General features: G+C 38.8%; 2 protein-coding genes across 2 annotated transcripts in view; both read right to left on the bottom strand.

Moving 5' to 3' along the window:
- The window catches only part of LOC150107861 (calcium-regulated heat stable protein 1), a 154,285-nt gene that overhangs the window by 50,440 nt on the left and 76,431 nt on the right, over window positions 1–27,414 (bottom strand). The gene's annotated exons all lie outside the window — the stretch shown is intronic.
- On the bottom strand, window positions 5,910–26,267 carry LOC150107862 (uncharacterized). The gene is made up of 4 exons (XM_090390971.1): window positions 26,260–26,267; window positions 20,932–21,007; window positions 17,371–18,131; window positions 5,910–5,919 (listed from the first exon to the last, which is right to left on the bottom strand). Exons 1-4 carry the CDS (start codon window positions 26,265–26,267, stop codon window positions 5,910–5,912), a joined length of 855 nt encoding a protein of 284 aa, XP_090247097.1.

Here is a 27,414-nt window from a genome sequence, read left to right as displayed (position 1 = left end):
AAAATTTGGAGAAAAGATCAAAGCTAATAATAATGGCAAATACCTGTTGGATTTCTGCTCAGCAGATTTACTGGTTATTACTAAAACAAAGTTCCAACAAAAAAATGTGCACAAATTCACATGGAGAGAAGAGGCAAGGAATAAGGAAAGTCTAATTGACTACGTTATTGTTGATAATGATGGTTTATCCATGGTGCAGGACACCAGAGCATAGAGAGGATTTCAAATTGGACGTGATCACCATTTAGTCTTGTGCAGAATAAAACTGAATTTCATATTGAGAAGAAGAACATGTAATAATGTTTTAAAGCAAATAAAAGTTGAGCAGCTCTCAGATGTGAACTATAGACTAAAATACACAAACATTATTCAAGAAAAAATAAGAGTTTGAGAACAGGAACCAAATCATTGAGATTCAGTGGCAAATCCTGAAGAAAACATCGATTGATTCAGCCAGAGAGTCATGTGGCAAGGTTGTCTGCAAGGATAGAAATATCAGAACTCAATGGTGGACACAGGAAGTTAAAGAGGCAATGAAGGAAAAGAAGAAAGTATATCAAAAGTTCCTGGCAAATAAGTCAGTTTCTGATCTTAGAGAATACAGACACAAATGTAAGAAAGCTAAACACTGTGTAAAACTGGCTAAACAAAAGTCATGGGAAGGCGTTGGTAAGAACATAGAAAATAAATATCAAGAATTATATTATATTGTGTCAATGGGGCATTATATATCAAACAATACTTAATATTTATTTGAGTTGTGAGTCAGCAGTTAGAATTGAAGGAAGTACAGGAAGTTGATTTAATGTTAAATCTGGTGTCAGACAAGGATGTACATTATCCCCTCTGTTATTCATTATCTATATGGATCACATTATGAAGGAAAGTGGTATTAAATTTCATATCAAAATTGGAGATGTTAATGTGAGCTCTTTGCTTTATGCGGATGGTGTTATACTTCCAAATAAATGTGCTACAAATCTGCAAGATTACCTGACTAAATTGAGTAACTGTTGTAACAGATATGGTATGAAGGTCAGCAATAACAAGACAAAGACAATGGAAATAGGCAGACTGCATTGTGAATGGAGAACCTATAGAACAAGTAAAACATTTCAGCTACTTAGGCACGATTTTTAGTGAAGATGGTAAATTAAATATGGAAATAGACAACAGAATCAACAAAGCTGGTATGAATAGGAAGTCAACTGAATAACTTTAAATGGAATAAGAGAGAAATTAGTCAAAACACTAAATTAGCTGTATACAAGTCGGTGTTCAAACCAATTTTAACTTATGGATCTGAGAACTAGGTCAGAAGTAAAACACATGACCACAGACTAGAGACTGCAGATATGAGAGTCCTGAGATAGATTAGAGGCATGAACAGATGACATTAATGGCAATATCATATTAAAAATCAGGAAATGGATATCAGGAAATGATATCAGGCATCAAGGGACCGGCCACCACCCAGACCAGCCCCGACCCCCACTAATGTCCCCTCAGTGGGAGCCAGGCCCAGAGCCGGAGACACCAGGCTGAAGCAACAGCAAGGTCATCCCCACCTACAGGAGCTGCCCAAAGGCCTGCCACCCCTTTCCAATTAAACCACTCCTGACCCAAAGAAAGATGCCAAAAGTCCACTTCTCACTTGGTCAGACTATAATAAATTTAGTTCAATCCTCCATCCAAGCGAGAGCAAACAAAGCCTGTGCCTGAAGTCAGTCCTGAAGATATTTTCAGGCGCAAACTTTGCCTGCTCCCACCCGGACAAAGGACCAAACCAAACTTATTATATTCTATTATATTTATTATAGTCCAACCAAGTGAAAAACAAACCCTCAACATCCCTATCCAAATCCAGAGCAATTCAATTAAAAAAAATGTGGCAAACCCTTGGGCAACTCCTACAGGCAAAGACGACCCTGCCACCGCCCAGCATCCCCAACCCCGGGCCCGGCTCCCACCGAAGAGACCTCAACAAAGGTCGAAACCAGTCCGCACCATGGGAGACACCGGGACAGGAGCGCCGGCAGCCCGCAAGACAGCACAACACCACACTCAGCCCCAAAGACACTTTCAGTCAGGTGCAAACCCTGTCCGCTCCCACTTGGATAAAGGATCAAACCAAATTTATTATAGTCTAACCAAGTGAAAAATAAACTTTCAACATCCATGTTTTCTGTCCATTCATACAACATTCACACACACACACACACACACACACACACACAATGTTATTCTATCAATCTTTGCAATATCGAGTAGCATTAATAAGACTGAGAAGGAAACATGCTTATTGTAATCGGCATTAAAATTAGAGCATTTCTTTATAATCTCTCTCCGTGCGTGTGTGTGCGTGCGTACTACTGAGACCTATAAATCTGTTAAATAATCTTTTATGCAAATATTGAGACAGCATTCATGGAGTGCTTCACAAAATAGTGTTCAGAAAATTCACATCACAACAAGATATAGCCCTACTTAATTATCACCATCAAAACATAAACCAGAAGAAAAGGGTTTATCTTTTTGTTGCAAAAAATATGACACTGAGTTATACACTAACATAGAAACTCAGAATGCTATCCTAATCCGAATGAAAAATAATTTATAAATCAGGATTTAGAATTGTAGAAGTTGATATTATGGAGTGTTTTTTTTTTTTTTTTTTGTTGATTTGCAAGAATTGTCAAATGAGAAAGAGGAGTGGCATATACTGTCACCTGCAAAACTATAGAAGGGATTTGCAGCAAACAAGAGAAGGATCTTGATACAGAAGAAGAGTATGAGAAAGAACTTTTGAACATTGTGAAATCTTCTAGCGTTATTTGCAAAGTTAAGTTTGAAGATCCATCCATCTATCATCATGCTTAGTTTGCATCCATAATATGCAAAAGTCAGACAACATGATGGGAGCTTACATGTAGACGTTTTCAGCCAAACATGATAAAATGCCTTCAGAAGTATCAAGGAAAAAAACTTGAGGTTCCCCATATTTTTACAATTGAAGTGTGTGACATAAGCAAAAAGATCTCCTGTTGATAAATTGTAACAAAATCCTTAATGGCAAATCATTTATTAGTTGAGAGGTTTCCAGGAGGGTGTGTGTGTATGCATGCGTGCAGATTGAGTAAGATTATACCAATCTCTTTTTGGTGAAGAATCAAAGGAAACACTGAATGTTGTCAGTATGAAATAGTAGGAGAATAATTACTAATAATTGGAGCAAAAATAGAAGTCATAACGCGTTTGGCTTTTTGTATGCAATGGAAATCATCTGAATACCAAAAATGTGAAAGTAGGGTTGGACAAAAGTTACAGCCAACAGTTTCACAAGAGCCAGAAAGCAAGAATGCCATTTGGACACAAACAAGTTACCTGCTTTCGGTTATCTCCAAAATCAGTTTTGGATGTATTAATAATTTGCTTGCAAGTATTTTGAACTGCAGTAGAAACAGAAAACAAAAGGAGAGTTAAGTAAAAACAGTGCTAAACAGACAAGAGAAACTGGAGAATAGGGAATGATCATTTCCATAGCAATAAGCAGGGCTCGACAATTTGTGCAAAATCTTACCTCACCACACAAAAAATGTACTCATCCAAGACACTGCCTCCCATTTTTTCTCTTTTTTAATGATATGTCCCAATAAGTCAATAGGAGTTCCATAACAAAATCAGTGGTGCTGCATCTGTTTCTTCAAGTTCAAAAAATTGTTTAGAAAGCTATTTCTTATTAAATAAAAATAAAATAAAATATTATATTTTGTCCAATACACAGCTACTTGCCAGCTGGTAAAATCTACTTGCCATGTGTGAGTATTTGTTACACTCACACATGGTAATAACTGTTAAGCCTTGGTAATGACTGTTTCATCTGGTGCAAATGATTGATCAGAAAACTAAAAACAAGTCACTTAAGGAAATAAAGCATGGAAATCATGACAACACATCAATTCAAGTGACTATGTGAATACCACTCTAAGGGAGAAGAATAACACCAGATAGTAGTCTGAATTGCAAGAACAAATAACATTCACAATATACTTGAAGGATCACTAGTGAGAAAGAGATTCAGATTGTCTGAAGACTGGCTAGAGTTATCTGGTATTCTGGCAGGCAACTGAACAATTTGTGGCTCATCACTGGTAAAGCATATGTCTCAGAATCCCCACCTATTGGATCAGCACAGTTGGAAAAGGAATCCAATTGGAGTTGTGAACATTAAAATCACCAAGAAAGATGACATTACTATTACAAAAGTTGAACAGAAAAAAAAAATCAATATTCAAAGAGAAGAAAACAAAAATTCAGAATGTCTGGTAGCATCAGGAGAGTAATTGATGCATCTAATGAATTTGCTAGTGAGACAAATTTTCAAACAAAGATCAAAATGAAGCGATTCTAAGCAATATTTCCAGACATCAAACTTGACACAAATAAGCGCTTCCATAGTGCAATTGGAAGAATGACAGTACATTGCACCATTTGATTGGAAAAGGCCTAAGTTCGATTCTCATCATGATGGGAGGAATCTTTATATGGGCTTTTTCAATCAAAGGTGAGTTAACCGATCTCATACAGAGGTAAAAGGATTTTTTCCTCGATGCCAGTGCAAACAGACAAATCGGCCCTTCAGAACACATGCAATTTACAGACAAAAAAATACTAATTGTGGTGGTGGTGGGCAGTAGATGGTGTTGATGTAGATGATCGGTAGTAGAGAATCAGTGAAGTGGTGGAGACGGAGAGTTGCACAATGGGTGTCCTCCCGCAACGAGTCTTCGGACTCCTTGAAGGTGTCACAAATAATAATAATAAAATGCCACTTTTGAAACAAGAGTTCAAAAATGTGTAATTAAGAAAACTGAGAGAAGTAGTGATTGAAGATGAAATCAGATTTTCTGTTAAGAAAAGTGCATGTGGTTTTGTAGATTGGAGATGGAAACAAACATATATCAAGTTGAATCTAAGAAATGAACCTGTACAGCTTGGGAAGGTTTGCTCCCTCCTCCTCCCAACATGTAATCTATTCCTCTTTACCTAACTTTCATGATTGTTGTTTCAGTTCAACTGGGAAAATCATGGAATATACAGTATTTCCATTAATGTTTTCTTGCGGCGTAATTGTAAATGTTCATTTTTCCCAATGTGGATTATTTTTAATTAAGTTTTAATTTCAGGAATATTACTCCTACCAGCATGGAAAAGAAAAAGCATAAATCTGAATCACTGAAACACAAAGAGAAACAAGAAGCAGAAAGGCAGGAATCAGCCAAGCGATGCCGGTCTATTATAGATTTTATAATACCACAACCATCATCCACATCAATGTACAGTTCTGCAACAAATAATCAAGAAGCAAGAAACAATACTCATGATGATGATGATGCAATGACTTGTGAGTTAAGAACAGGAAAGAGCTACTTTGAATGTAGAGACAAATACAATAGCATCCGTTACTCACCAACCTAGGCCGAGTACTTCTTCTGGCTTCATTGTTCCGGTATCTTTACTACCTGTAGTTGCAACATCTGAGCACATAGCTTCAACTAGTTACAGGGAATCAGATATACTCTCAGGCATAAATGACTTGGTTTCTGGAGCACATCCTATAAATGAACCTACACAAGAAAATGAAAGATCAACTGCTGGAATCTTCCAATATCCATCACGAGCTAATTTGAAACAGTTTTTTGCTGAACATCCATTTCAGCCATTTGATGCTCGTTTGTATGAGAGAAAGTTATGAATGACTCAGTACCAAGAAAATGGCTAACATATAACAAAGAAAATAAGTGCTTATATTGTTCATACTGCTTGGCTGTTGAGTCTCCCAACACTTGTAATCATCACCCTTTGTACGTGGCTTTAGTGACTACAGGCATATTAGCCAGAGCCTGGCTTTATACTTGGCTTTTAAAAGAAATAAATTTTATTTCTTATAAAAATTAAATGATAGCCTTATAGCTGTGGATGGGCCCCCCCTTTGTCTCCTGGAAACCAACATTTTTAGACCCAGTCTGCCACTAGATATAGGTGGATTGATATGGTAAAAAGTGCCTTAGAACAGCGCTTCCCAAACTGTGGGCCGCAGCCCCCCTTAGGGACCGTAGGTTTTGCTGAGGGGGCCATGAAATAATGAAAACAAATTTAAAATGTTTTAAGACTAAGTAGATTTTTTTTTTATCTTAAAAGAAATGTATTCAATTTTTATTATTTATTTTTTGTTATTTTTTATATTTTAATGGGGAAAAAAAAATCACACATTGGTGCGGGATCACAAATTTTGCTTCCTGCGTATTTTGGCACTTAATGAATATTAGTAAATATATGCTTATTCATGTAAGTTTCATTTCAAAGTAGAAATCTAAGAATTTCAGTTTCAAATATTTCACCTGATATTGACTTTTTGTGTAGCAGCATTGAAACATATCCATCACATTAAATTGTTATTAAACTTCTTTTATGTTTTTAATTCTTTCTTTATTACTAATCGTTTTACGTTTCATGTGCTTGTACTGCAAATGTACAATAACAATATATCCATCTATATAAAAATATGAGATAATGTGCCATGTCAAATGTGTATGCAAGATGCTAAAAATGTAATATTGTATTTGATTTTTGCAATATTCACTGCGTATGTTTTGTATTGAATATAAATACAATATTATAATATATTACGATTTTTTTTCGAGGGGGGCTGTGAAATATTTTAATTTTTCCAAAGGGGGGCCCTGACATCCAGAAGTTTGGGAAGCACTGCTTTACAAGACAGAAATATAAGATCTGATAATGTTGGAGTCTTGACAGGCAACAGACTGATTTGGAGGAAAATTGTAGATAGAAAGTTAGTAATTATGTAAACTTTTCATATAGTTCTATCATATCCTATACACCCTTTGAGGGTACACGGCAGGAATCTGATGATGAAGATGATAATATAATATAATATCCTATAAAAGATAATCTATCCACAATTTCCTCCAGATTTCTCCATTACTTTTCAGCACTCTAATAGAATCATATCTAACATTTTGTTCTTCTAAGGTGCTTCTGATTGAATCAATCCCCCCCCCCCCAAGACTTTGGTCTTCTTCTGAGTCTCTTTCCTGCTGACTTGGCAACAAACACCTGTTTTGCTAACCTTTCCTCACCCATTCTATTTAAGTGCCATGTCGCCTTAGATTAGCTCTGCTTACACATTCTTAAATGCTAACAATGTCAAGTTCCTTTCTAATATATTCATTTTTAATATGATTCTGTTACTGATGCCATCTGTTCACTCACATACTTTTTCTCAGAATCTTCATATCTGTGGTCTCTAGTCTCTGATCAAGTGCTTTATTGCTAACCATATTCTAAGATCCATAACTTTAAATAGGTTTGAACACTTTCTTGTATGCTGCTACTTTAGTGTTATGTCTAATTTCTCTCCTATTCCATATCAATTTATTCAGCGGGGAGGAGGTTCAGACAGTCTTCCCGTGTCCCCACCCCAGTAGTGTTACCCTTGTGGTACATCGCTGGTGCTTCAGGCAAAAGAAGCCCCCCCCCCCCCAGATGTAACACTGGTAACATGAAGCTAATGTCTCTAACCAGGCATCCAAAGATACCAAGCTCCTGGACCACTTGCAACAACCATGATAAAAACACAACTCAAAAAACTCCATGCTGGCTCAATCGTAGCCTGGAACAACAAGGATTGTGTTGCTTGTTTGGGAGGCAAGCTTTGAAAAATAAGTTACAGTCCCCTAAATAACACTCTCTCAAGATATGTTCCTTAAACATAGGAATATCTAAACCAAAGCTAAAGTCATCGGAAAAATAGTCAGAGACAAAGCGATTGGCTTTCCAGGAAACCCATGTGCCTGACACAGCTATCAATAAAACAAAGATCCCAAGCCTAATTTTTGTGTCTTATAACTGCCATCCTAAGCATGGACTGGCAACATACATCTAACCTGATCACAAAAACATAACCCAATGTGCCTGAAGCAGAATACTCCATAGGTATTAAAATTCAAAATACCATCATCTACGATGTCTAGAAAGCACCATCGCAATCCTGGCATGGTCGGTCCATCTGGTCCTCGCAATCTATGTTGCGACTTTAATTCTCATCACATGTGGGACGGTTCTTCTAACAGCCAAGATGGTAATAATCTTGTTAACTGGATGGATACATATAATCTGTATTTGATCTACGATGCCAAACAGGAAGGCACTCTTCACCCAGCAAGATGGAACAGAACCTACACCCCAGATCTGTGCATAGTCTCTAAAGACTCTGAAGACCAGCCTCTGTCAACAACCAGAACCATCCTCAACAGATTCCCTAACAGCCAGCATTGTCCTACACTAATAGAGACAGGCACATCAATCCCAGTCATCAGTGGAACCTTTGCAGATCCAACTGGAATGTATTTAAGAAACGAATTGAGCAAATCATTACAGCAATACCATCCACCACTAATTGCTATCCCAGATTTGTTAAATTAATCAAAACTGGAGCCAAAGCCTCTATTCCTAGAGGCTACAGAAAAAATACATCCTATGCTGGAGTAGGGAAAATGAGGAACCTTTAGCCAAATATGAAGAAACTGAAGACTCAACTTATAATAAAATTAGTTTAATCCTTTATCCTTAAAAATAAACTTTCAACATGAAGACTCAACTGTTGCTGAGGAGATCATAGGAATGCTGGACAAAAACAAAAACAGAAACAAAAGATGGATCTCAACCATTCAAGAACTTGACTTCACCAAATCTAGCCAGAAAAACTGGTCATTTCTGAGAAAATTAGGGGGGGGGTCAGAACCAACAACACACAAAGCACCAGAGATAACTCCTGATCAAATGGCTAATCATTTACTATAAACCTCCACGATACGTCCCAGCTCTATTGGGAAAATAACTGTGCAATCTTCCATCAGAAAAAACCTGCAGATGGTCCCTGAGCTTCCTGAACTTATAACCCAGTAACTTGGGAAGAGGTACAGGAAGCACTAAAACTCACCAAGAATGGCAATGGCAAGGTTACAGGAATGGATGATATCCTCCAAAAGTTTCTAAAACATCTCAGTCAATGACCTCAAACATGGCTGGCCGTCCTTTTCTCAAAAATTATAACTGGAAAACTACCAAATCTGTGGTGGAAAGCCAAAATAATTGTTATGCCCAAACCACAGAAAGATCCAAATGATGTGGATTTGGAGGGCAATGGCACTATTTGTTTTAAAAGCATGTAATTTGAGGTAGAGGTGGGCAAGAATAGTGGAATTGTTCAATGAACACTTTATTGGAGTATTTCATCTGGAGAAGTACATTTTATTACTAGAAGGACAGGATAAGTTTGAGGTTTACAAGTGCAAGAGGAGAGCTCGTTTCAAATACCATATTATGGTGTAATAGATTTAACGGTATTGATATGAACACAGATGGATAAGAAAATAACTATTTATTAACTTAAAAGCTAATATTTCGCTGGTATTATATCCAGCATCTTCAGAGCACACAACTCAAAGTTTGTTACAAATGCAAGACAACCACAAACCGGTGTAACAGTGGGGCTAGCATAAGTAAATGCAGCGTGCAACACAAGACTAATGTCCTAATAGGGTGCCACATAGATTAAAAATAATAATAAAAAATAAATAAAATATAAAAAAAAGTAGTTCAAAGTTTTGAAATAGTAGTCCAAATAATAGTCTTAGAAAGTTTGAAAAAAAAAAAAATAAAATAAAAGTAATAAATATTAATTTGGTCTTAGGATGACTGTCTCCCAAATCTTTGGTAGATTTATATAGCCATACTTGTTAAGGTTTGGAGTATGTTTTAAGGCTTCTGTTGATTCCAGGAACAACCTCTCTGACTTGTAGAAGCTTCTGTGCATTACTTTTTTTTTTTTTTTTCAATTGATCCCATGTGCTGGGGTATCCAAAGCATGGTCTACCAGACCTGACTTGCCATAGCGTAAGTGTCGGATATATTTTTTGTGTTCACTGAGGCGGATGTCCACAGTTCTTCCTGTCTGTCCGTAGTAGGCTTGATGGCAAGAACAGGGTACTTCATAGACTCCTGAATGTGATAAAGGAGTGCATTTGTCCTTAGGTGAATGGATGAGAGTTGCTAATTTCACATAAGGTTTAAATACAGTGCACAGTTGGTGTTTGTTAAGCACCCTAGATATCTTTTCAGATGTGTGCCTTTAATGTATGGGATAGCAACAATTTTGTTGTAGTCTTCTGTGGTAGATAGAGGGGATTTCTGGGTAGCTTTTAGTATGTTATCTATCATATGAGGATTATAACCACTGGTTAAGAAGGTGTGAAGTAGATGAGAAAGTTCAGCAGTGAGAGCAAATTCAGTGGAACAGACTGCTCAAGCTCTATGGGTTAGTGTTTTTAAGATACACTATTGTTGAGAAGGGTGATGGTGTTTGTGCAAGTATCTCCATGAATGTGTGGGTTTTCTATAAACTGAAAATGATAAGGAACCTTCTCGAAGATGTGTAATCAGTGTGTCCAGGAAGGGCAGGCAGTCATTGGCTTTTAGTTCCATTGTAAAGTGGATTTTAGGGTGCTGGCTATTTAGATGCACTAAAAATGAATTCAATAAGCCTATCCAAGCGTTTACTATATTATGGTATTTGAAAACCTGTTTGGTGTATGGTATTGACATCCAAAGTACACAGTACTTTGGATGTCAATAAAGCAGTGGGAGTAGATGGAATTTTGCCATGGGTTCTGAGAGAATGTGCAAATGAACTGACAGCTCTGTTGACCTGGCTTGTCAATGAAAGTCTTGCCAAGGGAAAGGTTATGCAAGGAGGTATGATAGTGCCATTGCATTAGGGTGGTAGCAGATTGGAAGTAACAACTTATAGACTAGTTTGTATTTTATCAGTAGTTGTTAACATCTTGGAGAAATTAGTGAGGAACTATATACAGCATTGGCAATGAATATGTTTTCTGTGAGAGTCAACACAGGTTTGTTAAGGGGCACTCGTTTTAGTAATATGAATGCCTTTTATAATAAAGTGACAAGTAATTGATGAGGGAAAGGCATATTCAGCCATTTTTTTTTTTATTTTGGAATCAAAGGAATTTCAGAGAGAACCACATAAATGTCAGGTGAGTGAACTGGATTCGGGATTGGATATCTGATAGGTATTAGAGAGTTATGTATGGGGGTGCAGTATCAAGGAGACAGAGGGTTACAAGTGGTGTTCCACGAGGCTCAGGACTGGGACCTGTATTGTTTAACCTTTATATCAATGACATTGTCAATGAATTGCAGGGGAATATTCAGTTGTTTGCAGATGATGTGAAGCATTATTAGTAATAGTGCAGATTTGGTAGTCCTGCAACAGAATTTGAATAAACTGCATAGATAGGCAAATGAAGGGAAGTGTCAGCTTAATACAGCTAAGTCTTGAAGTTTGGGATACATTGACGGGAGGCAGTACTCTGTTGGAGCAACTGCACTGGAGGAAGTAGAGTACACAAGGGATCTGGGAGTAATGATAGATAGAAACCCGAAATTCAGGGAACATATGCAAAGGTGGTATATGTAACCCAGAGGATTGCTGCAATACTGAGAAGGAAGCTGACCTGCAGAGATAAAAGAATGTCATTCCATTGTATAAAGCCCTGATCAGACCACACTTAGACTATTGTTCTCAAATTTGGTACCCAGGATTTGGAGTGGATAAATTAACTGTGGAATGGGTGCAGAGGAACATGGGGTTGGATATTAGATTGGCGCATTGGATTAGCGACTGGTTATCTGATTTTTCAGACTGGTTTTCAGAAGGATGAAGAGATGTTGGAAAGGGTCCAAAGGCAACTAACTAAGGTAGCTTCTGACCACTGGAATGTCGAGCATTATTATTATTATTATTTTTCCGGCCAACTCCAAGGAGTCGACCGACTCATCGAGGGAGGCCCTAACATCATGTCAAGAACAACTATTCGACATTCACACAGTATCTATCATACCTTGCCTTGAACTCATTCACGGTCGTAGCACCCACAACAGACTCTGGAAGCTTATTCCACTCATTCACTACTCTCCAAGTAAAAAACCTAGCTCTAACACCCTTGTCAACCACGCTCTTGCCCAGCTTCCATTCATGGCCCCTAGTCCTCCCACCACCAGTCATATTTTCAAAAATATCTTCTGGATCAATCTTATAGAAACCCTTCAGTAATTAGAATGTCTCAATCATATCACCCCTCCTTTGCCTATCGACCAATTTCTGCAACCCACAAATCTTCAACCTATTCTCATAAGGTTCATTCCACAGACCTGCTATCGTCTTGGTCAATTGTCTCTGGATCCTCTCCACTTCCTCCCCATCACGAAGAAACCCTGGTGTCCATAACTGGGCACAGAAGTCCAGATGACGTCTTATCAAGGCTCAATACAGAGGAACAACAACTTGTTTGTCTCTGCATGTTAAAGTATTTTTCAGAAGCCAAGTGATTTGGTGAGCTGTTTTAGTCACTTTTGCAATGTGCCCCCTAAACTTCAATTCTCTATCCACCAACACTCCCAAATCCCTGGCCTCGTCAATCTCCTGGAGTATGGTTCCACCAATGCGATATACTGCTGCTATTCTTTTCACCCCAAAGTGCATAACCTTACACTTTGCCACATTAAATTGACATCCATTTTTCCTAGCCCAGTCCTCCAAACTATCCAAATCATCCTGTAAAATTTTGACATCCTATGCACTCATAATTGCTCTACCCAACTTTGCATCATCAGCAAACAAGTGAACACTTCCTCTCAAATCCTTTCCTATATCATTGATGAACAAATTAAAAAGCAGTGGTCCAAGAACAGAGCCCTGTGGCACTCCACTAGTCACAAGTCGTCTTTTAGACTCCACTGCTGAATAAACCACTCTCTGGTATCTCTCCTTCAACCACCCTCCTATCCATCTCACCAACCCTATATCTATCCCCATCTGCTCCAGTTTACTGATTAGGGTTCTATGTGGTATCCTATCAAAAGTCTTGGCAAGGTCCAGTAGTATTACTGTAAACCCATTACCCCTATTCAGTTCAGCCGTCACTGTGTTATAAAATGTGAGCAAGTTACTGAGGCATGATCTACCTTTCACAAAACCATGTTGTCCCCCATACAATATCCCATTTTCATCTATCGAATCCTGTATTCTTTTCTTGACTAATTTCTCTAAGACCTTGACAATGATTCCTGATATGCTAATCGGTGTCGGTAATTTACAACAGCAGTCTTGGAACCATCTTTATGCAGTGGAACTATTTTCCCCTCTTTCCACCCCCTCGGGACTAACCCAGATCCGAGACTCAAATTAAACAAAATGGTCAAGGGTACTGACAATTCTTTAGCTGCTTCTCGTACAACACGAGCTGGTATACCATCCAATCCCACAGATGTATTGACATTGAGGTTATGCAATAGACTACTCACCTCCACTTCATTCACCACAATTCACGTATAATCTACTAGTACATTCGTTTCTGCAATGTCCGCCTGGATGATATATTCTTGCAAAGTGCTCCCTCAGTAACTCAACTATATCAACTGATTCAGTTACCTCCCTACCATCGGCATTCTTTAAAATCATTCTGCCTTGTACATTTTTTCCTTTTACTTGCTACATATCTAAAAAACTGTTTAGGATTCTCTTTAGCCTGCATAGCCAATGTTCTTTAGTAATCTTTTTTGCTTTTCTTACCACACTCGTTAGCATTCTGGCCTGCGCTTTATACCGTTCGTGTGCCTGCCGGTCACCTTTCTCCTTAAATTCCCTCCATAGTTGTTTCTTTTTTTGCAGCTCAAGCTTAATGGTATTATTCATCCATTTAACCCCTAGTTGATTTATTATTCGGACTCTAGGTATACAGTCAGCCATCGCTTCAAGCAAACACTTCTTAACTACCTCCCATGCACTCTCGACTTCTAGTCCTTGCAGTTGTACATGCCATGGCACTGAACCAATCAAACTCCTAAGTTTGTCATACTTTCCAGCCCGATAATTCCACATGTACCCTGTCTTAATTGAAAATTCTACACCTTTAGCCACATCCCAATTCAAGACCCTATGATCATTCTCACCGATTAGTGGCAATGTGGTCATATTTGTTACAGCCAAATCCTCAGATGTAATTACTAGGTCAAGCACTCTCTGACCCCTAGTATTTGCCATTACATGCTGTTGCAGATAGTTATCCCTTAATAACCGCATAAAATCCAATTCCTTCGTCCCGTGTGTCCTCTCCTCACTCCAATCAATGCAACCATAGTTGAAATCTCCCATAATAATCACCCTGCTTCCACTCATTTCTTCTATTTGCTTGTACATACTGTAACCACCATCTTTTCCATCACCTGGTCTATAGCAGCACCCAATTGTATATTTAGTTCTGCTGGCCACAATCTCACACCAAATGGCCTCAAATGTGCTCTTTTCTCTATCCTGCAATTCAACTTCTATTCTCCTTGGCTGCAGCTCATCAGCTATCATCAACAATACTCCTCCCCCATTTTATTCTCCCTGTCATTCCTGAACACACTATACCCATCACATTCAATCCCACTAGCTATATCATCTACAGTCAGCCATGTTTCACTAATACCAATAACCTGTGGTCTGGAAGTGCCAACCATGGCCAAAAACTCTTCCTTCTTGTTCCTAATACTCCTAGCATTAGTGTACATGAATTTAAGACCCCCATTAGCCCCAACCCTACCTTGATGCGTTATATTAACTATCCCTCTCTGATTTGTTGTCCTTATTTGCTCTGGCATATTATATTCATTTTTACATTCAACTGCCTCCCTAAGGGCTGTATATCTACTCCTCCCCACCTTAATAAATCTAGTTTCCCCTGAATTTGCACATCCACCACATTCAGCAACACTTTCTCAAGTCTTCTTATACTGTAACCATTCAAATGCAAGCCATTCCATCTTATATAAATTCTTTCGCCCATCGAACTCACTCCACACGTCCACAATTTCCACACCACTCGTCATACATAACCCACGGATAAAGTCATTCACGATTATGGCCCTCCTTTTAAACATTTCACTGTCATACCGTGGCAAAAGACTAATCATTCTAACTCTCTCACTCTTTTCTTTTGCTATCTCAAACAATTCATTCAGTTCTTCTATCATTTCCATTTTGTCTCCTTTCAAATCATTCGTACCTGCCACAACAATCATTTCTTTCACCCTTTCCTTTTGCTCTCTAACAGACTCAGTTCTCAGTTACATCCTTTATGGTCGTACCAGGTTGGTATGATTTTGTCAAATCCTCTACTATCACACCTCGTACTAACGCATCTCCAAACAGCACTCTATCCTTCATTTTGTTCATGTTCACACTCATACGTCTATTTTTCCTGTCATACTTTTTATTATTGGCTGGTTCATTCAGTCGACTTTTGCTCATATGCTCTAGCTGCTGTTTTGCCCTTTGTATCGCACCATTCAACAACGCGATCTCACTCATTGCGTCTATCTCATCTTTTTTATTCTCAGTAAAACCATTAATACTATCATTCACACTTTCTACATTCACACTCTCACAATTCTCTGGTACAACCTCGCCATTTCTTGTCATATCCCTATTTTCTTCATTCTGAAGTTTGACAAAAATATCACACTCACGATCCGAAATACTCTTCAATTTCTCATTCTCCCTACATTTTCTACACACACATTCACTCCTTTATTATCATCTAACCACACTGACCGCACTCCGCAAAGCGTACATTTCGCAGCTAGTACACGGAATCATCTATTTTATACTACCGTTCTTTGATAAAGATAGCGAACCATCATTACTGGCTGCCATACTTACTTGCAACGTATTTTATCAAATTATAACACACCAAAAACACACAAAAAGATGCACTAAGAGACGCAAGGCAAACAAAACTACGCAATATTAAATAAATTTATCAACGATAACTGAAAATAATACTTATCTTATCCGGAGCTTTCACGAACACTACACACTACGAATCCCTCTAGTGGCAACAGCCGCAATAAAATATGTTATAAAGACACACAAATACTCTAAAAACCTGAAAATCGTTCTAATATACTATAAAACCAATTTTCTAAGGAAAAACACACACAAAAAACACCAAAAATCACCAATTTTACACGAGCGCTAAATTACACCGACCACTCACCATATAACCTCGAACCCCTGAACCCAGGAAAGACTGTGAAGATGTAATTTGTAGAGTCTGGTGGACAGGAGGAAGAGGGGGAGATATGATAGAGACCTACAAGTTAGTAAGGGGTTGTTATAAGATCAATGCTGAAGAAGTTCTACAGAAAATAGTGGGAGATCAGGGGAGAACCAGAGGTCATCCCTGGGAACTGTATAAAGAGGGTGTGAGTAGGAGAGTGAGAGGCAGGTTTTTTTCGTGCAGAGTTGTAAATGATTAAAATGCCTTGCCTGAGAGTGTGGTGTCTGCAAGGAGTTTGAGTGTGTTTAAGACATGGTATGATGAGGTGTGTGTGTGTGAGAGAGAGAGAGAGAGAGATAAAAGGACCTCTCAGATGAGTCTTTGACTCCATGATGTCTTGGGTAATAATAACATAGATGATGAATAAGAGTGGAAATAATGTGCACTGTCCAACCGCTAATTTTACATCAAACCATCTTCCTGTATTTGCTTCAATTCTAATTGCTGACTTACATCTTCAATGTAGAGTATGTATTGCACTGTATAATGTTCTCAGTTTTTCTTTGGGCATCTTGTTATATGCCTTTTCTAGATCTACAAAGCTTAAATACATATCTTGGTCATATTCCCATGATTTGTTGTAAAGTGAAAAGCTGGGGTGGGGGGGGGGGGGGGTGGGGGGGGGGGGGGGTGGGGGGGGGGGGGGGTGGGGGGGGGGGGGGGTGGGGGGGGGGGGGGGTGGGGGGGGGGGGGGGTGGGGGGGGGGGGGGGTGGGGGGGGGGGGGGGTGGGGGGGGGGGGGGGTGGGGGGGGGGGGGGGTGGGGGGGGGGGGGGGTGGGGGGGGGGGGGGGTGGGGGGGGGGGGGGGTGGGGGGGGGGGGGGGTGGGGGGGGGGGGGGGTGGGGGGGGGGGGGGGTGGGGGGGGGGGGGGGTGGGGGGGGGGGGGGGTGGGGGGGGGGGGGGGTGGGGGGGGGGGGGGGTGGGGGGGGGGGGGGGTGGGGGGGGGGGGGGGTGGGGGGGGGGGGGGGTGGGGGGGGGGGGGGGTGGGGGGGGGGGGGGGTGGGGGGGGGGGGGGGTGGGGGGGGGGGGGGGTGGGGGGGGGGGGGGGTGGGGGGGGGGGGGGGTGGGGGGGGGGGGGGGTGGGGGGGGGGGGGGGTGACCTGTTGGTATCTTCTGGCATGTCTAATTCATTTTCTTTTGATGACACATTGACATTCATGCCTTTACTGTTAGAACCACGCAGATATCTACTCTGAGGTTTTCCTCTTTTCTTCTTAATTACTGGTGGCAATTCTGTGCTGCATTTTTTCGACTTTATTGTGAACGACTTTATTGACCTGTTGGTATCTTCTGGCATGTCTAATTCATTTTCTTTTGATGACACATTGACCTTCATGCCTTTACTGTTAGAACCACGCAGATATCTACTCTGAGGTTTTCCTCTTTTCTTCTTAATTACTGGTGGCAATTCTGTGCTGCATTTTTTCGGTTGCACCTCAGCAAGTAACAAGGCCTGGTTACTCGAGTCATGTTCACTCTTCTCCTGAATATCAATACTGGAAGTATCCCGCTGTGCAACTTCTGTACAGATCTCAACATTCAGACTTTTAGCAGCACTAAGCAGCATAGCAGGTTGGTCCTGCGAAATGATCACTTCACCCTTGTACATAAAATCTATCATCTTTTTTAAATCTGTGTATTTTATATCTTTGAGAATAACAACTGGATGTTTACAAGAGTTTTCAAGAAATATGCCATAAAAGAAATAACTGCAGGCAGACAACACTATTTTGTGTGCTTTAAGTCTCTTAACTTCACATACTAAAGTCACATCTACAAAAGTTTCAGTAAACAGTAATTCATTAAAAGTAGTTAGTACATTGACATGGTGATTATTCCTTCTTAAACAGCTCTGCTGAGCCTCCATCTTCATAATCTAGTAACAATTTTTTTTTTTTTTGAAGTTAATCAATAACAAATTGGAAAAATGAAACTAGCATCTAAATTGTTATATCTTTACCAGCAATACAATGGTTGTCATACACATGTAAATTAGGCCTAACTACATGAAACTCTAATCAGTGAAAAATGACAACGCATTACTGACATTACTCACCACATTAATGATTTCATTTATCCTAGGAATGTCTGATCACACATATACCATCAATATAATTGAACTTCTGCACAAACTAATAACGCAAACACGAGAACTGAAAATTATTCGACATTAAATAACACGCCACCTCGTGGAATGAATAAGCAAAAATTATTGAAATAAAATGGATACTTAAAAAAAAAAAAAAAAATAGCGGCAGAATGTTCATTCCATGAACATTATGCATTCTGTGCTATTTTGCATCGAGTTTGTTGACAAGCATGTCTCGAACTCAGTGGGGGGGGGGGGGGATTTTAAGTGGGGGTGCTGCATATACAAAAACACTTTTTCCCCCCTAATTATTATTATTATTATTATCCAAGACCTCCAGGGAGACAAGGACTCATCGAGGGAGACTGTAAATTACCCAACCCAGCTATCATACCTACCTTTGAATTCATTCACACTAGATGCACTCACTACCTGTAAGGACAAATTATTCCACTCACTCACTGCTCTCTGGGAGAAAAACTTAGCTCTTAACCTTTTCTTGACTGAGAACAACCTTAACTTCCATGGATGACCCCGTGTTCTCTCCCCGCCTTCCATATAATGAAAAATTTCATCAGTTGAAATGCTATAACATCCATTCAAAAGTTTATAGACCTCAATCATATCACCCCTTTTTCTCCTGTTAACCAGAGAAAGAGTCTGTAATCCACATACTCACAATCTGTCCTCATAATCTAAATCCCATAATCCGGATATGATCTTTGTAACTCTTCTTTGCACCCTTTCCACAGCTTCTTTATCCCCTTCGAACCCGGGAGACCAAATCTATGCACCGTAATCCAAGTGTGGTCTTATCAAAGCCTTATAAAGAGGCAAAATTACTCCTTTATCCCTACTTTAATTAGTAATGAATTTATTAATAAATAAATTTACATCTTAAAAATTGCCTTTATTAAAAATATTTCATCCTCACCATGAACAAACACCAATAATAAGTTTCGTATCAATAGCAATGGCAAGTGCAAACGAATATCAGCGTTAGATCGCAGTGCATTGTTTCGTGTAACGATAATTGAAAAAATATAATTCTTTTCATATTTTCAACAGTGACACTCATCATAATTCAGCCTTGTATCTATAATAAATATGTTATTTTAACAAAATAAAATAAGATTTACAAAAAAATAGTTCACCACGAACACATCCCAATAATAAACATTTCATATCTCACAGAAATATCGATCGGTGTATCTAATGGCGTAACATGCAATGACAGCAAACGAATATCAGCGTTAGATTGCAGTGCATTTGTTTCGTGTAACGATAATTGAAAAAATATTCTTTTCATATTTTCAACAGTGACACTCGTCATAATTCAGCCTTGTATCTATAATAAATAAATAATTATATGTTATTTTAACAAAATAAAATTTACAACAAATAGTTCACCACGCACACGCACCGATAACAAACGTTCATATCTGACAGAAATAAGGCACGTAATGATACTAAAAATACACTGCCGTTTGAGCAGTTACAGTTGGGAATGATGTAGCATGCAATGACAAGAGCAAACAAATATCAGCGTTAGATCGCAGTGCATTTGTTTCATAATCTAAAGCGTTAATCAAACAATTCCAATTATTAACTATTCAGTCAAGATCAAAACATAAGCTGTAACCTTTAACATGTTGTACTGCATTTATATAATGTTGTAAGCACTGTTATTATTTATAAACACAAACTAAATTTAATTTTTTCATTTTTTTTCTTAGGGGCGCTGCAGTGTCGCAGTGCTCATGTATGGGCCGCCACTGCCATAACATCACTACTTGAAACTTAGCTTTCCATCTCTGAAGAGTAACCTTTACCGTGCGTAAATTCTTCAATAACATTTTAAAGTTAAATTTGTAAAAGATTTCATTCTATTTTCTGGATTTTGTGCTTCAAATTATGGCTGAAAAACACGTAGAGCATTTTAATGAACTATTTCAAAAAAATCCAAAAAAAGGATGATTCAAATGTTAGTAGCAATGTTGGGGCTACTAATATTGTCAATACCGATTTGGATTCAGCTTCCCTAGTCGTAGGTCAGACAAAACCATTGAATTATCCAGAAGAAAGTACTTCCTTTGTTAATAATTCTCATGACATTGCATTGTTGAAAGAACAAACATTTAATTCTTTAATACACAGTAATATACTTAGATTTCGCAAAGGCTTTTGATAGAGTACCTCATGATAAATTGATAGTCAAACTAGAGCAGATGTGGTTGGATATTAGATTAGAGACTGGCTATCTGATAGGTATCAACAAGTTGTGTAGGGGAGCGATATCCAGGAAAAGGAAAGTTACTAGTGGAGTGCCTCAGGGGTCTGTTTTGAGGCCATTACTGTTTAACTTGTATATTAACGATATAGGTGAAGATTTGGATGGAGATATTCAGTTGTTTGCAGATGATGCAAAGTTGGGACGAACCACGAAGAGTAGTAATCTTATGGCCTTACAAGAAGACTTGAATAAATTAAGTGATTGGGCAAGGAAATGGGGATGCAAGTTCAATGTTGCAAAATGTAAGGTTTTAAAATTTGGTAAACAAAGATGGGATGCAGAATTTATGCTTGGTGAGGATATATTGTTGGAGTTGGAAGAAATAAGAGATCTGGGGGTGATAGTAGATAAGGATCTGAAATTTAGGGGACACATAGCCAAAATTGTGAAGGGAACACAAAGGATTCTGGGAATGATGGGGAGGACATTGACTTGTAGAAGTAGGGAAATTCTTGTTCCGTTGTATAAGGCTTTGATTAGGCCACACATGGACTATTGTACCCAGATTTGGTCACCTGGTTTTCAGAAGGATGAAGAGATGTTGGAAAGGGTCCAGAGGCGACTGACTAAGGTAGTTTCTGACATCTGGAATGTCGAGTATGAGGAAAGATTGAGAAGATGTAATTTGCAGAGTCTGGTGGACAGTAGGAAGGGGGGGGGGGAGATATGATAGAGACCTACAAGTTGGTAAGGGGGTTGTTATAGGATCAATGCTGGAGAAGTTCTACAGAAAATAGTGAGAGAACCAGAGGCTATCCCTGGAAACTGTATAAAGAGGGTGTGAGTAGTAGAGTGAGAGGCAGGTTTTTTTCATGCAGAGTTGTAAATGATTGGAATGCCTTGCCTGGGAGCATGGTGTCTGCAAGGAGTTTGAATGTGATCAAGGCATGGTATGATGAGCTGTGTGTGTGATAAAAGGACCTCCCAGATGAATCTTTGATTCCATGAAGTCTTGGGGTAATAATAATAATAATTTTTGCTGATGAAACTTGTGACATTTCTAACACTGAACATCTTTCCTTGTGTGCCAGGTATATATACGAAGAAAATGACAACAAACTTTGTTAACAATTTTTACAATTTGTTCCTGTAACAAGCACTACAGGAAAAAATTATCCGACAAAATATTAGAAAGCTTAAATAATTATGGCACCGATTTGTCATATTTATGTGGCAAGGTTATGACGGTGCTGCATCGATGAGCAGAAAGTTTAATGGTGTCCAATCTCACATATCAGCTATATCCACAATCTTTATATGTTCATTGTGCATCACATAGTTTGAATTTGGCAACTGGAAACACTGTATCTGTGATTGAAAGAAGAAATTGCATTGGCATAATTGAAAAGGTACACAATTTCTTCAATACCCCTAAGAGACAGGACATCCTTGTTGACAACATTGATAACTATACACCGGATACTAAGAGACAGAAACTATGCCAAGTTTGCCCGACTAGGTGGGTGGAACACCATGAAGCCATCATGACCATGGTGGAATTATATGATGCAGTGATTCATAGGCTTGAAACAATCATTTCTTTGGAAGACAGAGACTCTTACTCGAATGAAAAACTTTTGAATAATTCATTGTGTGAATTTGGTTTTATAATATCTTTATTTAGCTTGCAAAAAAATATTTGCTAACACTTTACCATTGTCTAAAATAATGCAGAAATCTGACAGTGAACTCTTAATTGCCCTAAATTTTGTTAATGATGTTGTGGCTCAATAAATACCATTCGTGAAACACCAGATTCTTCATTTAAAGATATTTATGATGAAGCATGTACAAAAGCCAATAATTTTAATATTGACATTAAAAAGCCAAGGACTACATCAAAACAAACATTAAGATCCAATGTTCCAGCTGATTCTGTAGAAGAGTATTTCAGGAGAACTATTTTCATTCCATTCATTAACCAAATATTGACTCAACTTCAAGAATGCTTCACTGGACACCACAACATTTTGAAAAATTTTTTGTCTCTTCTACCAAAATGGAAAAGATGCTCCAAAAGAAAGTGCAATGGAAGATTTTTGTCAGTTGTGTGAATTTTATGCTGGTGATTTGCCTTATAGAAATCCAGCAATTTTGAACACCAAATTCAAGTTGTGGTATAAGAAATTTGAAAAACCATTTGCAATAGCTCCATGCAAAAATGCCGTTGATGCAGTTTCAAATTGTGACAAAATTATATATCCTAACATCTATGACTTATTAAAAATATTTGCAACGCTTCTGGTAACAGCATGCATCAGTGAAAGATCATTTTCTAACTTACGCCTTTTGAAAACCTATTTAAGATCTATCATGACACAATCACGATTGAATGGACTGACTTTGCTGTGTATACACACGCACACACACACACACACACAGATTAATGTAACCATGACTGAAATAATTCAAGAGTTTTGTAAAAAGAAAAGAAAACTGGATTTTATTCTTTAAATAAATTATTATTATTATTATTATTAGACACCTCCAGGGAGTCCAAAGACTCATCGAGGGAGAGTGTGCCAACAGCATCGAACGATTGGTCCCCTTCCAACTACTAACTACGCTCAAACTTACTTAAGTGAGCCATAGCAGAGGCTCTACCAATCGACCAACCTTTGCCAGCAATATAATCACCTAATGAATTTTATTTAATGAATTTTAGTTGAATGGATAAAATATTTTTAATTCAAATTTATTGCATTAAAAATATTTTTATCCGTTCAACTCGGTTGCCCCGAAGATTAAATCCTGGGTGCGCCACTGGCAGATAGTATACATTGGCAAATAAGCTCAATGAGTGGAAGAAGAGTAATTGTTATGTGAATTTCAACTATGGAAATATAGACGGGAAGGAGGAGAGAAAACACATGGGAAGAAGGAAATGGAATTTATGTGGTTAGTAGGAATAATTACCAGAGACAGCACGTGATGAAATATACTAGGGATTTCAGAGTTCTAGATTTAGTAATTGCATCTGAGAATTTCTCTATAAACAATATGACCACAATGCCACCAAATGTTGAGAGTGATCATATGGTCTTGACCTGAGAGATGGCTAAATGTGTGGAATTTTCAGTTGGGGGGGGGGAGATAAGTGGAATTAAAGTCATACTGGTAAGTATGACAAGCTTAGGAGGTTGGGAGATTGCTTGGTTTCAGTACCATGGCATGTGCAACTGCAAGGGCTGGATGTTGATAGTGCATGGGAAGTGGTAAATGAGTGTTTCAGAGAAGTAATGGAAGACTGAATACCTAGAGTCAGGAGAGTAAATCATGTGTGAGTTAAATAGATGAATATCATCATTAAGATGGAGCTACAAATTTATGGAGGGAATTCAAGGAGAAAGGTGACCAGTAGGCACATGAGCAGTACACAGCACAGGCCAGAAGAGTAACCAGTGTGGTAAGAAAGGCAAAAGAAGAATATGAAAGGAAATTAGCAGTGCAAGCCAAAGATAATCCCAAACAGTTCTTTCAATATGTTGCAAGTGAAAGGAAGAATGTTTATGGTAGAATGATTTTAATGAATCCCAATGGTAGAGAGGTAACTGAGTCACTTGAAATAGTAGAATTACCAAGTAAACACTTTGCAAGAGCATATAATCCAGTTGGAGATATTGCAGTAACAACAGAAGCGAAGTCTTATATGGGAACTTTTTTAATTATTATTTCATATGGTGATTCAACGGCTGTGAGCCCCTTTCATGGGGAGGTACAGCACCATCTCAATCCCCCCTATTTTTTTTTATCTGGACTTGGGACTGGCATAGCTGACATTTCAGACCTATGGCTGGAGGGATCATCTTAGGTTATTCCTGACTGTATCCATGTGTGTGTTCATGGGTCCGGTTTGCATATTTGCAGGATGAAAAATCCCAGCTAACTGGGGAGAAAACCCTGCTGTCCACGCCCAAGACCAGCTAACCTGGCTATGGCTGAGGAAGATCCTTAAGCTCCTCTCATCACCGACGGGAATCGAACCTAGGACACTCCTTCCCCAGACATATGGTTGTGAAATGCAAAGCCACTAGACTAACCTTGCTGACAGAAGTAAAAGAAATGGAGGTGTATAGCTTATTACAGAACCGTGATGTGAATACAGCTATGGGATTGGATGGTATACAAGCTCGAGTTTTACGTAAAGGTGCTAGGGACTGACAAGGTGAAAGACACTGACTAGGATTGTCAGTGCCTTTGACCACATTGTTAAATCTAAGTTTCAGCTCTGGGTTAGTCCCAAGGGATTGGAAAGAGGTAGGAGAAATAGTTCCATAAAGAAGGCTCCAAGCCTGGTGTAGCAAATTACTGACCGATGAGCATGTCAGGAGTTGTTGTCAAGGTACTGGAGAAGTTGGTCAAGAGCAACAAACAGGAATAGATAGACTGAAATGGGATACTGTATGGAGGCAACATGGTTTTGTGAAGGTTAGGTCATGCCTCAGTAAGTTGCTCACATTTTATAATACATTGAGAGAGTTAGATAAACATAATGGGTTTACAGTGATACTGATGACCTTTGCAAAACCCTTTGACAGGAGACCACAAAGAATTCTAACCAATAAGCTGCAGAACATGGCGATGGATATAGGGTTGGTGAGTGGTTAAGAGGGTGGTTGATGGAGAGATATCAAAGAGTAGTTTACTTAGGAGTAGAATCCAGAAGAAGGCCTGTGACCAGTGAAGTGCCACAGGACTGTTCCTCTGACTGTTCCTCTTATATCCCTTCCTACATCATTAATGATATAGGAAGGGATATAAGAGGAACAGTTCAGTTGTTTGCCAATGATGCAAAATTGGGTAGAGCAATAGTTAATACAAATGATGTTAAAATTTTGCAGGATGATTTGGATATTCTAGTGGAAAGGCTTAGACGTTGGTTATGCATTATTACTAAATAGCTTAGTATTGGAAGTATATTAAAAATTTATTTTAATGTATATCCTAGTCTACGTTGTTATTTCCCTAAGCTATTTAGTAATGATGATTTGGATAGACTGACAGCCTGGGCAAAGGAGAATGGATTTCAGTTTAATGTGGCAAAGTGTAAGGTTATGCATTTTGGGGTGAAAAGATTACCAGCTGTATACTACATTGATGGAAATGTACTCCATGAAATTAATGAAGCCAGAGAATTGGGAGTGTTAGTGGATAGGGAGGTAAAGTTCAGAGGACACATAGCAAAAGTGGCTAAAGCAGCTTATCAGATTAATTATTATTATTATTATTAACCAACTTCCATGGAGTTCAAGAGATTCATTGTGGCAGGTCCCACTCTCACATGCACAGCACACTGTCCCTCGACTTGAATGCATTCCTTGTCCCTGCACTCACCACATTCTCAGGCAACGGAATTCAATCCCCTACCTCTCTCCATGCAAAAAATCTACTCCTCATCCCTTTTCTCTCACTCGCTTTATACAACTTCCAGGAATGGTCTTTCAACCCCCTGTGTCAAGATATTCTATGAAAAATTTCATCCATGCTAAACTGGTAATTACCCTTGCCAACTTACATGTCTTGTTCATGTCTATCCTCTTCCTTCTATCCACTAGGCTCTCAATCTGTCCTCATATTCCACATTCCAAAGACTAGATACCAACTTACCTGGACATGGGCTAATCTAAGACTCATGTTGAAAATGTAGGTTACAGGTGTTGTTAGCTTCCTGGAACATTCCCACAAGACTCGTGGTGATATACCATCAAGTCCTATCATCCTGTTGATATCAAGTTTACTCAATTCCTCATATACCTCCTGCTCACTCACCATCAGTGATTCCTCCCCCATCCCCACTGTTCTCAAGTTCTGCATTATATTACAATCACAGGGATGGCATACATTAATGTACTGATTTTTAGGAAAGTGGATAACAAGAGAATTTAACTAATGTAGTGGTTGGAAAAGTACATGGACATTGTATTTTGTTAATGTTCTGACTTTTTTTATTTATTTTTATTTTATTTTTTATGAGGATTATAGGGAACAGTGTTACAATAATTAGTATGATGTGGAGGATATGTGCATGTGTGCTGGTATGTGGGGGAGAGAGGAAATTAAGTACTTTTTTTTAAAGTTGGAATTATGGACACTGGCTAGCATTGTAGCCGAGTTCAGCTGTGAGATATGTCTGGTCAGAAATAAGATTAATGGGTGTTAGCTAGTGCCAGTCTGCTTGTCTGGAGTTGTGGTTGGAGAAGGTAGTGAAGACAAGGATTCAGAATTGGTTGGACAGCAGTAGAGTTCTCTTTAATGGACAGCATGTGTTTACTAAAGGAAGATCATGTTTTAGCAATCTGCTTACTTGTTATGTAAACCTAAATATACTAGTATATTTATGTCACAGAAAGGCTTTCAATAGATTACCACATGGCAAACAAGTAGTTAAGTTGGGACATATGGGTTTGGAAAGATTAGCGCACTGGATTGGAGATTGGCTGTCTGATAGGTATTGACAGGTTGTGTATGGGGGAGTGATATCCCAAAAGAGAAAGTCACTAGTGGCAATATAATAAGTGTGGTTTCGCATAACATAATTGGAAGGATGCAGGAAGTTATTTTGCTGGCCTGGTTTGCCGAGTGGTTAGTGTATCCACTCTTTAGCCAAAAGGCTGTGGGTTCGAATCCCACCATGGGCATGGATGTTTGTAATTTTCTGTGAAAATACTGGTGGTAGGCAGTAGATGCCGTTGGTGTAGATGATGATGATGGTAGTTGCGGTATGCTGTAGTTGGTGGACTGAGTGGTGGAGACAGATCTCTA

Source organism: Typopeltis vanoorti, chromosome 3, assembly GCF_054136105.1.
Source record: "Typopeltis vanoorti isolate ZY-2024b chromosome 3, IOZ_Tvanoo_1.0, whole genome shotgun sequence".
Classification (NCBI taxonomy): Eukaryota; Metazoa; Arthropoda; class Arachnida; order Uropygi; family Thelyphonidae; genus Typopeltis; species Typopeltis vanoorti.
Note: the sequence above shows the minus strand (reverse complement) of the source record. Positions and strands in the feature narration are given on the sequence as shown.

What these genes read in the sequence shown, in the direction of transcription:
- LOC150107862 (XM_090390971.1), bottom strand. An exon ending in CCTCACCAAGCATAAATTCT is followed by an intron (nt 18,132 to 20,931) that starts GCATCCCATCTT and finishes ATGAAGATGGAG; the next exon opens with GCTCAGCAGAGCTGTTTAAG.